The sequence below is a fragment of the Gavialis gangeticus genome, unplaced genomic scaffold (assembly GCF_001723915.1).
Source record: "Gavialis gangeticus isolate Ggan-Ray unplaced genomic scaffold, GavGan_comp1, whole genome shotgun sequence".
Classification (NCBI taxonomy): domain Eukaryota; kingdom Metazoa; phylum Chordata; order Crocodylia; family Gavialidae; genus Gavialis; species Gavialis gangeticus.
In genome coordinates, this window is record NW_017729004.1 from 14,870,580 (window position 1) to 14,889,147 (window position 18,568).

General features: G+C 47.4%; 1 protein-coding gene across 1 annotated transcript in view; it reads right to left on the reverse strand.

The window, feature by feature from the left end:
* Positions 1-18,568, reverse strand: part of PRKAG2 (protein kinase AMP-activated non-catalytic subunit gamma 2) — a 375,527-nt gene that overhangs the window by 343,728 nt on the left and 13,231 nt on the right. Inside the window, exon 2 of the mRNA XM_019508123.1 lies at positions 13,375-13,446. Within this exon, the coding sequence (XP_019363668.1) occupies positions 13,375-13,446 (72 nt within the window). The remainder of the gene's footprint in view (positions 1-13,374; positions 13,447-18,568) is intronic.

Here is an 18,568-nt window from a genome sequence, read left to right on the forward strand (position 1 = left end):
GCCTGTAGATATGCTGCTGGTTCTTCCCCCCCAGGTGCAGTACCTTGCATTTGTCAGTATTGAAACCCATTCTGTTCTCATCCACCCACCCCTGTAACCTGTCCAGATCTAGTTGTAGCCTGTCCCTCCCTTCCAGCATGTCCACTTCTCCCCACATCTTAGTGACATCTGCGAATTTGAACAGGGTGCTTTTTACCCCCTTGTCCAAGTTGCTGATGAAGATGTTGAACAGTGTGGGCCCGAGGACCGAGCCCTAGGGGACCCCACTGCTCACATCCCTCCAGGTCGAATAAGACCCATCCACCACCACTCTCTGGGTATGGCCCTCCAGCCAGTTAGTGACCCATTTGACTCTGCAGGTGTCTATGCCACAGTCCCCTAGTTTTTTAATGAGGATGAGGTGAGAGACAGCGTCAAAGGCCTTCCTAAAGTCCAGAAAGACTACATCCACAGCTACCCCTGCTCTAAGGATCTTGTGACCTGGTCATAGAAGGCCACCAGGTTGGTCTGAGAGGACCTGCCTCTAATGAACACGTGTTGGTTGCCCCTAAGCATAATCTCCCCCGCTGGCCCCTTGTGGACATGTGCCAGGATAATTCTCTCAAAAAGCTTCCCCAGGACCGACGTAAGACTAACTGGCCATAGTTTCCCGGGTCCTCCTTCCACCCTTTTTTGAAAATGGGAACCACATTGGCCCTTTTCCAGTCCTCTGGCACCACACCAGAGCACCACAAGTGCTCGTAAAGCCATGACAGGGGTCCCGCAATGACCTCTGCTAAGTCCCTCAGCACTCGGGGATGGAGATCGTCCGGACTAGCTGATTTAAATACAGCCAGTCCCTCCAGAAGTTCCCTGACTAGATCCTCACTGACCCTAGGCCTAGGTGCGCCTCCCCTGGGGCCTACGGGGGTCCCGGTGCAGGGGGGAAGGGTGACCCGGTCCCTGCTCAGGAAAATGGAGGTAAAGAAATTGTTAAATAGGTTGGCTTTGTCATCTGGTGTGACAACCAGATTTCCTAGTGTGTCTTGCAGAGGCCCCACGTTACCCAGTACCTTCTTTCTACCCCCTATGTATTTAAAAAAGGACTTCTTGTTGTCCTTGATCCAAGTCGCTAGTCCCAGTTCCATCTCTGCCTTGGCCTTCCTGACCACAAAGTAGAGTGAAGTCCTCCTCTCAGGCCTTCTCTCCATTCTTCTTTAAGTCATTCCAAAACACTGCTGCCAAAATGATCCTCCTCTCCTCCCCCTCCATCCGTGAATTCAACAGGTTTTATACTGCTCAGCACTTCTGAAAATTAGCCTACTTTGAGTCACCCTCTGATTATGGATTTAGACACCTAATTTCAATGTGGAGTTTGAAAGTATTGACCTATGGCTCTTGACTAGGAATGGGCTCAAACTGAAGCCTTGTTCTGGAACATGTCTGAATGCACCTAATGTTCTTATGTGAAATGCATCCCAGACCTGTCTCCTATTAAATACTCCTGCATATTTTCTCCCTCTTTCCAATTCAAAATGGCTGAGGCATGGAACACTTGGATTTTGGAGCACTTAGATTTTGTTATCCTTTCCTTTCAGTATGTTATTTGAATTAAATTATGCTTCTTTACTAAATAAATAAATAAAGTCTGATTAACAAGAAAGGAATCTGCTGAGCCCCTTGATACGGAGAGTAAATATAATTAAAGAGAACACTCTAGCAAGGGGTCTGCATTTATTTTGTGCTCTTCTGCTGAAGCTCAGTAAAAGGTTCTTTGATAAACTTAATTGGATGATCCCCTCCTGCTGCAATAAAAGGAGCTCACAGAATCATACAAGTTGGCTTGATCACACTGGAAGATACTGGAAGGTCTGCACACCCAGGCAGCAAGTAGTTATATTCCCTTCTACTATTTTCCTGGGTTGTGCATAAATGACAGAGAGATGGCAAAGCGTTCTACTGGGTGACAGAACTGTTACACCCCTAAAATAAATTTGAATAAAATATTACAAAGCTGGTTGATCTGGGAGTCTATTTGGGGCCCTTTTCACATCCCTAAGGATGACTGAGCTTTGGTTTCTAATCTTGGTTCCTAGAGGCAGCAGAGGCTGGGAATGCTTCAGAGCAGGGGTAGGCAACATTTTTGGCCGGAGCGCCAAATAAACCGCAATGTCTACTTTGTAAGATGCGCCAGCCTGCCATAAAAACAAAACCAGGGTGGGAGGTACATGGCAGGACACAGTGCATATTAATATAGTTCAGAGGTAGGCCATGTTTTTGCCCAAGTGCTGAAAAAACTGCATCATCTACCTTGTACGGTGCCAGAGTGCCAGCATGCTAGAAAAACAAAACTAGGGTGGGGGTACCAGGATGCACTGCATATTGATATAGTTAATAATCATAAATGTTGTTTGTTTTTTTTTGTTTTTTTTTTATGGTAAATACCAGGTTTTCTAAAAATCTGAAACCTGGTGATAATAAATAAAACTTCAGATACTGCTCTTGTTCTTGTGTATTCTGTTTTGTTAAGCATGGTGTGATGAGACAGAGAAAAAAGAGAAAGAGAGAAGAGACAGAAAAAGAAAGAGAAAAAAAGGGGAAAAAAGAGGAGAGAAAGATGAGAGAAAAAAGGAGAGAGAAGAGAAAAAAGAAAGAGAAAGAAAAAAGAAAGAAAGGAGAGAGAGAAAAGGGAAACAAAATGAGAGAAAAAAGAAGAAATAGAAAAAAGGAGAGAAAAAGGAGAGAAGAGAAAAAGGGAAAGAAAGAAGAGAAAAAGGAGACAAAGGGGAGAGAGAAAAAACAAGAGAAAGAGAAGAAGAGAGAAGAGAGAAAAGAGAAAGAAAGAGGAGAGAGAAGAGAAGAGAAGAGAAGAGAAGAGAAGAGAGAGGAAGCAAAAAAGAGGAAGAAAAGGAAAAAAGAGAAAGAGGGTGTGTCCCCCATCTCCAGTGTCTCCCACTGCTACCAGCTGCGGCTCGGGCCCACTGATCCAGGGCAGTGTCCCGCACAGAGAGGCAGCAAGGAGGCAGCAATGCTCCAGCTGCAACCACCAGGGTGGGGCTGCTCAAGCCTCCCTTATGGTCTGCCAGTGGGGGAAGCCCAGGCCCAGGGCTGGGAGGAAGAGCCCATCCAGAACCTGGGCACACATATGCCCTGTCCCACCCTGGCAGGGGCAGTACCAGGGAGCCAAGCACTGGGGCCAAGTGCTTGGGGCAGGGTCTGGGCAGTGCAGGTAGAAGCAGGCACAGGGGGAGGCACCGTAGGCAGGCTAGCCCAACCCAGCCGGCCCCGTGGGAAGGCAGCAGCCGGAGGAGAGAGGGGCCAGGCGAGAAGCAGGGGTGCCCCAGGGCTCCACAGACTCAGGTCACAGTGGGCAGGCAGGGGTGCCCAGCAGCACCTGAGGTGGGGCCAAACCCGGCACGCGCAGCTCCGCAGGGATGAGCCACAGCTGCCCTGCCTGCAACAGGATGCTGCCTGGCCAGGGGAGGACGTCAGGGTCGAGGGGCTCCTGGCTCAGCCTCCCTGTGGGCTGGGTACAGCTTGAGCAGGGCAGAGGTGCCCCCGATGCAAGGGCCTGGTCCTGGGAGCCCCCTATGCCCTGGGAACAGCTGCCACAGGCAGCACTTGGGACCAAGCTGGCAAGGAGCCTGCAGCACAGCAGCCCTGTGCACAGCCTGCCCCGGCCCTGGCCCCAGCCCTGCCCCTGGAGGGGACCTGCAGTTGGGCAAGGCCAGGGCAGCCGCAGTGGCTGTTCCTGGGGCCTGGGAGGCTCCCGTCCACTCCTACTGTTCCCAATGCACAGGGAGGCTGAGCGCAGAGCTGGGAGTCCCTCAAGCCCAGTGTCCTGCCCTGGCCAGGCGGTGCCCCCTCATGGGCAGGGTGGCTGCACCTCACCCTTGCAGAGCTGCGTGGGCCAGGCTAGGCCTGGCTTCGCTGCCCACCAGCCGAGTCTGAGCCCACGGAGCCCCGAAGCAGCCCTGCTTCCCATCCAGCCCCTGCCTTCCCATGGGGCTGACCAGGCCAGTCTGCCCGTAATGCCTCCCCCCCATGCCTGCTTCTTCCTGCTCCGCACCCTGTTCTGTCCTGCCCGGGTGGGATGGGGTGTCCGTCTGCCTGAGCCCCAGCCGGGCCCAGGGCTCACCCACGTTGGGAGCCTTCAGCACAGTAGCCCTCAGCAGTGCTTGCCTGGGTCCCAGCCCCATCTACCTGCAGCCCCCTCCAGGGGCTGGGCCAGGCTGGGGGGCGGAGCCTGAGGATAGGGGGCGGGATCAGCAGAATGCAGACAGTGTCCCTGCCTGTGTTCTCCTGACTCCACCCCCAGTGCCTGTCACAGCACTGGGACCTGTGGCTGCTCCGGAGAGCCCAGACCAGCAATTATAAAAAAATAAAATTATATATATAATTTTTTTTTAAAAACAATTTCCTTGCACACCTCCTGCCGTGCCAGGGAAAATGTCTCTGCATGCCACTAATTGGCACATGTGCCGGGGGTTGCCTATCCCTGCTCCAGAAGCTCAACACAGCACTTAAGGCAAAGCAAGAGTTGTCTGCTCCTTAGTACAGACCTGTCCGGGGATAGCTTTTTATAGGCATCTCATCCAGATGAAGGGATGGGATTACTGCTCTCTCTTCCCTCAGTCACAGCAAACCAGGCTGGGAACAAAAGTGTTACAAAACTCTAGCATTAACCCAAGCGCAACCACTCACCCAATCAAAATGATGCACAATGTTATGGGGAGCCAATTAGAGCGCAGTGTCTGAGTCCTGCTGCCAGACTCAACTTGCCATCTCCCCCGGGTGAAAAAGGCCCTGCTGAAGAAACTATTTCCAGCAACACATACTCCCTGAGCCCCTCAAAGCGTTCCCCGCAAGAACCGCAGGCTACAACTCAGCCCACTTAGCATCTGTTCACAAGACCTAAACAGAGTTGGAGAATACTTAGTACAGGAAAACTGCAAGGGAAGAACCAGAAAGGCTAAATGTTAGAAACTGCTTTTAAAAGCCGTCCATTTCCAAGCTAAGCTGGAGGAGGAAGGTGCCAGGAAAAAATCAAGGTTCCTTGAAGAAAACTACTGCTCAAAAGGGGTGTATGAAGAGGTGGGGAAACTGAGACATGGTGTATGTCATGTTTCCATAAAGGGTCTCATGGATGACCCAGATGGGAGGAGTGACTTGGAGGCACACTTTGGCTGGTGGGGAGACTACAAGGGTCAGTACTGAGGCCTTGGGAAGGTGAACCATGGGGTCCCAGTAAGGGGGTACTAGATAAGGGTTCTTCAGGGGTGGACGAAAAGACATTTTCTGGATACTGCCTTTAAGCCAACTGGGTCTGAACAAATGGGATCAACAGCTTGAGTCCAGTACAGCATCGTAGCATCTGACCGTGACGGGAAACTGTACCAGGGCTGCGAGGGCAAGCTCTTCTAACCACTTCACACTTCCTATCACCCTCAGCACATGCTTGTCTGGGTTCAGTGCCAGCCACTTGCTCATCTCAGAAAGATGAGAGAGATTTTAAAGATAGAAAGGGGCCATTGTGATCATCTAGTTGCACATTCGGCACAAGACAGGCTGTAGGACTTGCCTGAATGAATCCCCATTTCAATCTTACGGCACATGTTCAGGAAAAAAATACCTAATCTTGATTTAAACAGTTAAGGATTCAAAAAGGAGAATGCACCATAGTCCTTGTTAAGTTCTATGTATGACTGATACAGAATCATACATAGAACCTGGCCCCCTCTCTCCTCCGTCTGCTACCTTCCCAAGGGGCCACCTGGGCTGGCCTCCCTTGTGTCTGCTTCTACCTGCGCTGCCCAGACCCTGCCCCAAGCACTTGGCCCCAGCACTCCGCTCCCTGGTACTGGTAGACAGAAAATGTACAGAAAAAGAGAGAGAAAGAAAAAAGAGGGGAAGAAAAAAAGAGGAGAGAAAGAAAAAAGGAGAGAGAAAGGAGAGAAAAAAGGAAGAGAGAAAGAAAAAAAGAGAACAGAGAAAAAAGAAGAAATCGAAAAAAAAAAAGAGAGAAAAAGGAGTTGGTATAATGATTAATAACATCTACTTTTAAAACCTTGCATGTTATGTCTAATTGGAATTTGTCTGGTTTCACCTTCCTACCACTGGATCTTCTTGTACCTTTGTCAGCCCAACTGAAAAGCCCTTTACAACAAAATTCTCATTCCTAGGTAGGTGCTTACAGACCATGATTAAATCATCCCTTCTTTTTGTTAAACTGAACACACTGAGCTCCTGGAGCCCGTCATTAAAAGGTGTCTTCTCCCAGCCATTAATCATTCTCATGGCCTTTCTCTGAGCCCTCTCCTATTTTTCAGCATCCTTCTTGAATGCTTGAAAACAACTGAGCATCAGTACCAAATGTCAGAGGCAATATAACCCCTCTACTCCTCAGTATTTTCTTGTTTATACATCCAAGGAGATGCTTAACCTTAGCCATAGCATTGCACCAGGACCTTGGGTTCAGTTGATTATCTGCCAAGCATCCTAAGAGAGGTCTCCCCTGTTCCTAAATGCATTACTTTATATTTGGCCATATTAAAATGCACTGTTCACTTGCACCCAGCTTACCTAGTGAGGCAGGTCACTCTGCCTCATTGACCCCCTTACCCCATCCATTGTTTGCCACTGCCCCCACTGTGTTTTCTGCAAATTTGATCAGTGATGATTTGATGTTTTCTTCTGTGTCTCTGATAAAAATGCTAAAACAGCAAAGGGCAAAGAGTTAATCTCTTGTAACATCTCCACCAATTAGATGCCTGGCAGTCGAGGAACAAATTGATCTAATGTTTGTATGAGCTCCAGCTCAGGAAACCATTTCAGGATACAGCTAGATGGAAGGATTCAGTAATGAACTACACCAAGTGCTCTCCAGAGATCTAGGGGCATGAGGAAGAACTTACTTCCTTGTCTGCAGGAAGGGAAACCACATTCAAAATGCAATCGGTGCTGCCTCTACACCAGATCCTGCCCTCAGATAAGGTTAATTTTATGCCCACTAAGCACCATACAGCAAAGGAAGGAAGACAGTAATGGTTAAAAATTCAGGCATTTGACTGGGACTCCAGAAGTGTGTTCCCCATTCCTGGTTCTTCCACAGACTTCCTGTCTGAACTGGGCAAATCACGTTTTATGCTTTAATTCTTTATTTTTACAATAAGGATAAATCTATCAGTGGCTGGGAGGCACAACCTACAGTGATAAGCACCACAGTAAAACACTGGCATGCATCTTCTGAAAGTGCCTTTCAATACGAACAACAAATTCAGTGCAAGATTTCAATAGCAGGCTTGAAAGAGGTATCTTGTGGGCAATTCATCTTTAACTAGATCTGCAGCCTAGACAGTAAAGGAAGTTAGGTGCGACAAAAAGGCACTGCTGATTTACTACTGGTCTCTAGTGTGACAGGGATGGAAAAATGCACTCAACGTATGAAAGATTTGCTTGTTCAGATAATGCAAGTTGCACAAGTCAGTCTTTAACCTTGAACAAAGGTAAGTCACTTCACCAGAGACTGAATAGTAATTTGGGTGCTTGTCAGTTTATCCTCAACAAACGATGACTTATAATTTTACTTATATAACAGTGCTGACCAACACCAGATCTAATTCACATATGGGAGAGATTTCACTCTACCCATTACGCTGCACTTCATGAGTGTGAAGGATGCGATATGGGTAATGAATTTTATCTGATGCTCTGTTTCATATCAGAGTGTGACAGGGGGCCATCCCAGGGCCGGTCGCAATGTCAGCCCTCCCACCTGTCTAGGGCACTTGCCACCTGATTCATCTGCCATGCTTTGATGTAATAACCAGATGTAACAACGCGAGAGGCTGCCCATTTAATGCCCTGACGCCAAGAGCGCAATATACAGCTCCGACCTCCCCTTTACCGTGCCCCATGCCTCGCAGATGGCATCCAAATCAGTACCCACTATTACTCTCACAACCCCTTAACCAGGGTGCACTCAGCCTCCGGCCCAACTTGGCCTCGGGTGTCGTCAGATGTGCCTGAGCCTCTTGCTCCCTCTCTGGGGCCTCGACTCCAGCTACTCCAGCCAGCCCATGTGCAGCCCTTCAGGCCCCCTAAGGCCCTACTCCACACGGCCACTGGCTTCTGCTCCACCCCCTCACTAGGGTCACTACTCTGCCCCCTTACTGGTGCACCCGGGCCTTGTGCCCCTTGGGCCTCAAGAGTCTATTGATGTACCTGGGCCCCACAACTCAGCCTATGGCCCAGTCAGGCCTCAGGTATCTGTCCGCATGCCTGGACCCTGCCTCAGGCCCCATTCAGTTGACCTGGACCCCTGTGCTTTTCTGTTGGGATGTGCTCCCCTAGCCTTTCCCCTCCACAGGGTCACCAGCAAGGCAGCAAGGGCTGAGGCTTTCCAGTACCCTGTGCCCTTCACTGGGGAGGCACAGATGTGACATTTGCTGGAGACTGCCCTGCCACAAGCAGCCCCACCACACCATCCTCCCCAGCCCGATGTAGGTTTAGGTCATGTCCCATGATGAGGAACCTCCTCCATCCCCATAGTTTCTACCCTGAACCTTCAGCTGTTCTGGGAGCAGCAGCTCCGGGCAGTGATGCTATCCCTCTGGCTCCCTGCAGCAACTGCCAGCTCTACTGCTCAGAGCCTGCTCTTATTCTCCAGTAGCCAGGCCCTCCTCCAATCAGGTGGCCTCCTGATGACCATACGACCCCCTCCCTGACTGGCACTGCAGTCACCTGCAGGCTGCTCTGCGGCCTTCACAAGCCCTTAAAGCAGAAGGCACCAAAGGTGCCCTGCCACACAGAGATTGGGCATCAGCAGCAGATTTCATGCCAGCTTGATGCAAAGGTTGAAGAGAGCTTGAAGAGGAATATTAGAAAACACTGAGGGTGCTGCATTATCAGATACATTAATAAACAATCACAGTTTCAAAAAAAAGTCATGCCTCTTCAAGGCCCAATTCTGCCCTGAAGTGAAGTTAACACATGCATTGTGACTGCAGTGAAATGTTTTTCACTGGACCTGTAGCAAAGAGGTAACTGATGGGAAACATGGCTCTATCTTTTCTCAAGAAGGTCACTGGCCAAAAGGGCAATGCATGATCAGTAGGAAAAATTGGGAGGCTTCCAAATTGACAGAGGAAGCTTTCAATGGGTACCACGCAGCAGTGTGGCTGGACAAAAGGTATTCTGGTATGTCATAGTTACTCACATACCACATGCATCTTTTCTCCAAAAACTACCCCTCCAAAATGGGTGTGTTTTATGCAAGGAAGTTGATTTCCGTCCCAGAAGGGAGGCATGGAGCTACTGGAATGGCTGCCAGGGACTGGCTCTCTCTCAAGCTGGAAGAGGCAGAGTCTGCTGCTGAGCCAAGAGCTAGAGTTTTAACATGTTACAGCCGCTGCCAAACTAGCAGAAGCTTTTGGCTGAGCAGCAGCTGTGTAAGGGTTAAACCTCTAGCTTCTGCCTCAGCAGGAAGGGAGAGCAAGGGATGCTGAGGAGCAGACTCTGCCCCTGCTCCATGTGGCCAGAGTTCAGCCTTTCCCAAACAAGGTGCATGCCACTTAGGGAGGAAGAGGAAGGGCTTGTGTTATGTGAAAAGATGCAAGTATTTACTTCAGAACTTAACCACAATAAAGCTTTTCCTTCCTCAGGTGACAAAAGGAGATAGAGAAACCAGCATTTACCCAGAAACGGGTGGGTGGAGATCTCTTCTAAGATTGCTCCAATGTTCACTTTATTATGCAGATTTATCAAAAGGATCTTTCAGTGGCTTTGAGTATTTTTCCTCCCTCTGGTGTCTACAGGAGTTTTCGTCTGTCCCTCTTAAACTCTACAGTACAATCCAGAAAGCTCCAACAGAAAAAAACAAGGCCAGTGCTTTTAGGATGCTGAACTACTGATAGATAGCAGCAACGCTACGGTCCTTTGCTGTGCAATGTAAAGTAAAAGGAACCAGTGTTGTCAAGAAAGCCAACTTATTAAACAGGTTAGAAGGCAGACTAGTTTCAACAGGGTAATACTTATTGCTTGACTTGCCCTAAACTTCTTAGAGCAGACATTATGAAAAAGAGGTCTAACTTTATCACAAAACCCATAAACTCTGCTGAAGAGTCATCATAAGTCAAACTGATCTGCTTTGCAGCTGTATGCCAAGATGATACATTAAGATAACTGTTCTTCTCTCATCAGACCAGCCAGTGAAGTTCTCTCTCTCCCCAGATGCTGCATTTGCAGAAAAGCCCCACTTTGAAGAGGCTGTCACTGGTTCAGAGGTTTGTCACCCTCGTGTCATCTAAGTCCTGCTCCTGGAGTTCAGACCTCCAACTGAAGACCCTGGCACCCCAGTAGGAATATGGCACTGTTCTGCAATGTTTTTTTTAATATTATCTACTCTTCATGTTTGACTGGCAGCTGTAAATGTTGAGTACATGGAGTTGCTGGTTTAGTTTAATAGTGAACTGCTGAAAATACATGCAGGAAAGTAGGGCAATGTCTCTCCATAAGACACCCCCAGGTTTCCAACCTCCTGTGGAGGGTTGAGACAATGCCTGAGCTATTAGAAAGGGAAGCCTTATTTCCCTGGCTTTGGCCAAGTTGCACAGCTTGCTTTACCAGTCCTGGGAACCAACAGATCAAAAGGACAGCAATGAGTTAAACAAACTTTCTTTGGCCAGAAAATAGACAATTGTTTGGGAGCTGTTCACCTACTTGTCTTCAGATGAACATGTTAACTCTGTCTCTGAACAGAGAGTGAGTCAAACTTCCACTTAGTGACTGTACACGACACTGCACTGCCGCACCCCTCAGTGTCCGTGGCTCTAGATGCACATGTAGCACTTCAAAAAATATATCACTATGGGGCACTGTAACAGGGAGCCAGAGGTTCCTGTTACTTTAAGGGAGAAGCCACAGCGGGTATGTCCCCAGGTGGAGGAAGACAGCCAACTCTGCGTCACCCGCAGGGGAGTAGGTAGCCAGAAACCCACAAGCTGCAAGTGAGGCTAGCTGCCTGACAACAAGACAACGGGGCAGAGCCCTGGTTAGGCAGCAAAGCCACTACTACAGTCTGGCCAGAGGAATAGCAGAAGGCCGAGGGGGCACACCTGCGGGCACTCAGGAGAACAACTGACCAGAAGGGGAAGAGCCGAGGGGATATAAGCCTGAGTCCCTGAGGCAGGGGGGCAGTGCAGCCCTGAACTCTGCCGGGAGAGGAGCTCCTGCCAGCTCAGACTGGCTGGGAATGGGAGCTGCAAGCCTGAGACAGCCAGTGAGTGGGAGGTGGCTTGGCAGTGGTAAGATGACCCAGAGGGGCACTTTGAGCTTAAAGTGGTTACTTGCATTTTTGTTTTCACTTAGACTAGAGTACTGGATGGTGGCTGTAGGGGTGGAAAGGAGACCACAGGGGTACTGAGGGGCATGCCAGGTTTTGAGCCCTACCAGAAGCAGAGGCATGGGACAGAAGCAAACTGAGCCCAAGCCCAGCAGGGGAGACTGAGGTGGCCAGAGGCTGAAAAGCCTGGGCCCGAGCCCCGCACGGGTGACTGAGGCAGCCAGAGACCAAAAGGGCCAGAGCCCAAACCCAGTAGGGACAACCGAGGGGGTCAAGGGCCAAGACAGCCAGAGCCAAACCCAGTGAGGATAACTAAGGTGGCCAGAAGCCAACAAAAGGCTTAGACTGAAAGGCCAGGCCAGAGCCAATGGGCCTAGGCTGCCAGTCTGCAGCCAGAGTAACCTAAGGCTAAGAAACCCAAGGTCAATATAGGAAGGTAAAAATGTGACTAACACCCGCAAGGCATAGGCATGGCAAAGGGGGAAGACTGGAGGCCATGATTAAGAGTGCTAAAATTTAAATAAAGGCCAGTTGGGGAAATGAGTGGTGACTGCTGGCTCAGTGCCAGGCAGGCAGTAGCAAGTTTGCCAGGGCGCAAGAGGCACCTGTGCGGAACTGAGTTATTTTGGCTAGTGGGTCTGTTAGGCTGGTCAGGCACTAGTAAGTGCTCTCCAGAGTTCAGAGGTTAGCCTCCAAATTAGTGCCAAAAGAACTAATGGCAGCCATTTATCTTGGCATGGCAGGCAAGATAACTGGGAGGTTATATAGAGGACAGAGTGAGGGCAGCATTAGGGTAGCCACATGAGGGCAAGGGCTGGTCAGGCAGCGGAGACTGTCCAATCAGCCCCTACCACCATTGCAACATTGTCACCACTAAATATGAGCAGTCTCTTTTTCAGCATTAAAACGGCATTTTTACTAGGGCTGTGCAAAGCTTCGACAGCTGATTTGATTCAGAGGAGATTCGACACAATTTGGGGACCAAATCTCCGAATCCACATCAAAATCGGGAGACCAAGTTAAAGCTCCAAATCAATTCAGAAAACCTTCAGAAAAAGATTAAACCGATTCAGAAATTCGGCCATAGACTAAACAGGCAGCTGACAGCTGCCTCCAGCTGGTAAGTCTGTTGGGGTTGCTGGGGGGGGGGTGCGGATTGGGGATGAGACAAGCTGCCCAGCCAGGGTGGGGGCTCGCTCTAGGTGGAAAGTGGCAGCAGGGCAAAGCCCCCACTCCCAGTGCTGTCACACCCACATCCTGTGCCCCCCATACCACAAGTGGCGACAGAGCAGAGCCCCCACCCCCAGCGCTGAAGCAGCAGTGGCAGTGCTGGGAGCAGGGGCTCAGCCCTGCTGCCACCCAAAGTGAGCCATGCCTGCACTGCACTCCCCCCCCCACACACCTCATGCCAGCAGTAGCAGGGCAGAGCCTCCACGGCAGAGCCAGGCACAGCCAGAGGAGCTGTGGGAGAAGCCCCCATGGCTGCCCCATCTCCCGCCCAGCCCCAGCTTCCCGGTGTTTTTAATACTTAAAAAGCCCCGCACACACTGGATGCAGGAGTGGCGACTGGGGCCTCTGGGTGTTCATGGCAGAGCCCCCCCACACAGTGTGAGGCAGTGGGGATCGTCCATGCCCCCACCTGACACCTGGATGCCAGCTGCCCCATGGCGTGGGTGCAGCGTGGCTTGGCAGGGCACCACGCACTTTCTGGGAGCTGGGGCGGCTCCACCTGTCACCCAGAGCTCCTGGCTGGATTCCCCAGCTCTCTGATCATTCCCCCAGTGTGGCACATAACATTTACAGCATAGTGACACTACTGTAGGATGGCCTATTTTTCTTTCGTCAAAAGAAATATCACATTGGCACAGCACACGTGCAGAGGAACCCAATAGTGGTTATAATTAAGCCTAGTGTAGCTCCCTGAAGCTGGGGGTGGCAGAGAAAGGAGTCTATGCCCAGGAAACTAGCCCTCTGCAAACCTAAGAAAAATGTGCTTCTACTGACACCAACTCTGAGCAAACACACTGAGGGGAAAACCTTCAAAATGGTCCTACCTTCCGGGAAGCATTCTTCTCCGAGCTCTCCACGTCTCCATCCAGGAAGGGCATGGCAAATGAGCTAAGATCCTAGGAGGGGAGAAAATGAAAATGAATGCCTTGTGTTAATACTTTTCTTCTGCTTTGCATCAGGGCACCCTCACGTTCTAGTTCACAGTTTATTTCTGGAGGATCCCTCTATACGTCACTTATTACTTTGCAGATTAATTTTAACAGTTGTTGCCATACATGGTCCTCTCCAGCCTGCCCTACTTTTGAGGTCAATGGAGATTTGCTCCAGGAAGGAATGCTAAACAAGACCTAAGAGGCACTCAACAGTTGGGAGGCCAGTCCTCCAGCACCTATTATTAGGTTTTTTAGGGCATTTATGGGGGTTAAGTGTCCAATCACAATTAAATGTGTAGGAACTGCTACCACTCACTAACTGTGCCCAGTCTTTTGCTGATAGCAGTGACAATACTCTTTTTTTTCCTAAGAACTAATAAAGAGAACATTCACATATTCTGGAAATATGTAATGTGCAGAAGAGAAAAGGCAGGGACACAGCATGAAAGGGGGAAATAACCCATTTACCTTCACAAATTGGAGAGGATCACACAATTATGAGTGATCAAATGAAGTGGAAAACTGAGAGAAGTATGCACGGTCCTTCTTAATGAATGAAAACAAATGCAATTATATTCTACCCCCCACTGTCTGCTCTATTCACACTACTCTCCATTCAAGTCAATGGACTTTGGAAGTTTTGAGTTTTTAATGACTAATGAAATGTTTTGAAAAAGATTTAATTTTACCCTCCATCTGATTAAAAAGGTAATTCATGCTATACTGAACCCAACAGAGTTATCTAACTCTGTAAGCAGAAGTTCTTCAATGAGGTACTGTCTGATGTGTGCTATGAAGCCTGGGTTGAAAATGTAAGTCTCACAGAAAATTATAAAACATCAAACCCCCCTTATATTAGGGTGTCAGACCAAAATCATAACAGTTAGGCAGTGAATAAAAGCCCTCAGCAATGGCCTAAGTGAAATGAGCTGAGCAGGTCTCAGTCTGGCTTCTCATGGACAAATCTACAGTACAATAAACACTGCTGAAGCCTCTTATTCTGAAAGCCTCATTGATTCAATTCCCATTTTCCAACACATTTGTGCTTCATTCAAAAATCGCTAAATTACGTATTTTTTGCCATTCACACAAACCTCAACTGTAATTAAATGGATTTTAATTTTAAAAAATTAACCTAAAGGGGTAGGATGCAATAAAAGCCTTTGGCAAACAGGCAGAAGGCAGAACAACAAATGCTGTAATCTAATCAGATTGCCCAATCAACCTAAATCCAAACTACACATTTTTTAAACACAGAGAAACTCAATGCAGGCCCAAGCCCTACACATGTTTGAAAATATTCCAGTTCCATAACTAATAACAAAAATAAAGCAAAAATACTGAATTCCTGGAGCTGAGACATTCAGGAACGATTCAGGCCAAATTAATAATAACAATAAAAAGAACCCTACAGTTACTAGGCAAAATGTGCCCTGGGCGTAAACTCCAGTCTACCAAGAGCCTTCACCACGAGGCATTATGATTTTGCCTCATTCTCTTTACAAGACTAAACTCAAAAGAAGATGTTCCAGTACAGTACCAAGCACCACTACTATATAAGTGCCAGTGTCGTGGATTTACCTTGAACAACAGGCTTCACACTACATTTAACTGTGAGTGCAAATGTATTGTAAAATGAACCAAATACCCCAGAGCCAAATCACCAGCCATGGGGCTTGGCTTAAAACTGCACAATTACCAAACCTTGGTAAAGGCTACAACAGAAACTTACCCAGCAGTAATAATAAGGGAATAAAGGTAGAAGCATAACTTAAGCACAGTATTTTGAACTTACTCTCCATTTCAAAATTTTCCACATGCAAACTGTGCTAACGATTCCCCTTCTCACAGGGTAGCACAAAGCTTAAATCATGAATGTCTGAAGAGTGGTTTAACAGCCTTCAAGGGATCATGTTCTAAAAGTGCAGAATATCAATATTCCTTCGTATTAACAGAATAAAAGTAGAAGAGAGAAACAGATTTACCAGTACTTACTAAGATGCTTTCAGTCAAATTTAATCTTTTTCTTCATTCACATTTTTGGTTCAAAAACAGAACACAGTAGATTGTATCAGATTTCCACATCATTTCCCATAAAAAATAGCTTTCAGAATAAATTAGAAAGAATATTTCCTTTCCAAATCCACATATTAATGCCAAGATATTAATAATTTTACTTGCAATTCAAGTGGAAAGAGCAGGTCCCTTCTTCTGGCTGGTTCAAGACAAAAATTGATTGCTTCTCTTCTGGGACAATTAAATAGCCTAATCCACAGATCATAAACTGATGGCCCACAGGACAGAAGAGACAGGATCCAGCCTGCAGTGGAGGCAGGGGGTTGATGGTACATGGCAGTGGTGGCACCTTCTCTGCCCTCTGCCATGAGTTCTTCTGCCATCCCCTTTGCAACACCAAGCTGCTGGCTGCTGCCCCAGCCCTCCCTGCTCTGTGCTGAAGGCTGCATTTGCTCTGCTACGGCTACTGCTTGCCCTCATCACTGAATTTGATTCTCTCCATCACCACTGGCAATGGGCATTGGCAGAACCGACTGGCGAGATGAAGTGGACGCTGCAGTAGTGGAGTGCAAGAGCAGCCCTCAACAAAGAGCATGGAAGTACTGTGGAGGGGATCAGTGGCCCACAGCAGCGGCCGGGGTCAGAAGTGGTGCCCCACTATTCTTAAAGGTTGCTGACCCCTTGCCTAGTGCATAAAGTGCTTATTTGGCATTTAGATCATCCTATATTCAAAACCAAGCTCAGGTTGCATTTCAGTGCGCATTCAATATTTTGTGTTGTCTCTTCAATAAAACACAGGTGCTTTGATTCCAACTGCTTAATAATAATCTTTACCACCCAAAAACAGCTGGACCAGAATATCAGATTCAGCAATTCTAGGCAGAAAATATATATTCACATGTCACTGGAATGTTGTTAGCACCTGGCCCTTCATGTGAACTGCAGACTGTGTTTTGTAGCTCCAAGTGCCTCACTTACCATGCAGGACTTGCATGACTACCACACACTGCAAAGAGAATCGCATGCCACCTTACACAAGAGAAGGTAGGGCAGGGTCAACGTTGAGACCAATTAATTCAGAGAGGCACAGGCTTTCATATGCCTTATAAAAGTTCATACCTGTCTGAATCAGTTAGTCTCTGAAGTAACACTCTGCCCTGCCTTGTGTCCAACTTTGAACTAACACGACTAACCACATTTTCATTCTACCTTCTCACTCACTCTGTTGCTGGGGAATCATACCTGCGTCCCTCTACCTTCATGCATGCTTGCTGTCCTCCCCTGTCCCACATTTCTCAATGTGGTTGCTGAAAACAACGGGAGGTGTCAAGAACAAAGCACTAAATAGGACCAGAAAAATAAAGGTTTATAGTGACATAAAAATCTACAGATCCATTGCAACGGGCCATCCAATAGCAGTGTAACATCAGGAAGGTAGGCAAAAGAATGAGAAAACGGATATATTTTTTTACTGTGTACCACTTTGCGATTGAGTATAGTGTATAAGACACTCCTAACATGATGGGGATTAGTGAAGCCTGCAAATTTAAATTAAAAATATGACCGACCAGGTGGCCATCTTACATTTTTCTTTGTATGTGGCATATGTTCCTTCAAGTGATGCTGCCACTACTCTGAATCAATGAACAAAAATATCCATAGGGAAAGGCAGCTCCTAGTTAGAAAGCTTCTGAAATGAAGTGATTTAGCTATCAAATAACTGAAGATAACTGAGGATTTGACAGTGCTTTTTCTCACCTCTTCTTTCTTTTTCCTTTACAATAGGTGTAATAGACCAAAAGTGAAAGCCTTTATGAACTGGATCCTATATTCAATGTTGACTTCCATAGCTTTTCTGACAGCAAAATCTGTCAGCTTTTTAAAGTGTTTTACATATGGACAAAGGTGGAATAAAATAATTTCTTGTAAATGTTTCAAGAATGAAAGACTATATTAAATCTTAGTGTAACTTTACCCTCGTAAGAGATACAGAATTGCTTTGTATTAGACCTTTATAAGTCAAACAAAACAGCAAAAGAAAGCAAAACAACTTTTTAAAGTAGCTTTAACCAGGAGGACAACTTTCTAAACAAGAGATATTTTCTATGGGCTCTCCTGAGAATGAACTGTAGCTACTACCTATTCATTTCTTTAGCTGGAATTCAGTCTTCAGACCGTCCCTGGATCCTGAATGCAAATCTGTCCACTGGTAAGCAAACAATCCAAGGCAAAACTCTGCATTCAAAGACTCTGGCCCATAGACTCGACCTTCTGGTATCCTTCTACTTAAGCAACTGCCATGACCTTTATTTCCTCTTAATGTGCAGAATTTAAAAATACACAATATATTTTCTATTTTTCTCTCTCTGCTGCTTCTTCATCCAGGAACAGCTAACTGAAGTTAGCTAACTGAAGATCTAATACCTCCTTTTTGTTGATAATACCATCCCAGTATTTTAGAAAATAGCACCAGTACACTCTGGTTGGTCGCAGCACAAATTACAGCTCTTAAGACAGCCTGATGCTCTTCAGATCAACTGACAACAGGGAAATTGAAATTTTTGTTTTAGGACCTACTGCAGTGATGGGATTTAGAGTCTCTATCCTGATCTGTCACTCTCTCAGGTATCTACTTCAAGAATTTCAAGTTGTGTATTCCTCTGTTTTAGAAGGCCTGGGCACCACTAAAAGATAAAGAATAAAACCTTAAGTTGTCTTGTTCCACGGAAGATCCTATTTGAAGCAAACGATATACAGCTTTCCCTCACTTTATGCTGTACATGCATTCCTGGAAAACAGCACAAAGCTCAAATTCGCATAAAGGGAACCCACTTTACAATATAATGAATAGGGATACGTTCCAAGAACTTGACTGTACTGACCCCCAGACCCATTTCTACCACTTTTACAAGACAATTTTGGTACTCACCAACGGCAGAGAGTACACTCAAGCGCGGATCACTACCATAACGAGGACGGCAACTACAGTCACAGGCAATGAACGAGGAGCACAGATCCACGCAGGAGACTGTATTTTGGTGCGTGTCACTCCCACAATGCACCACACAAA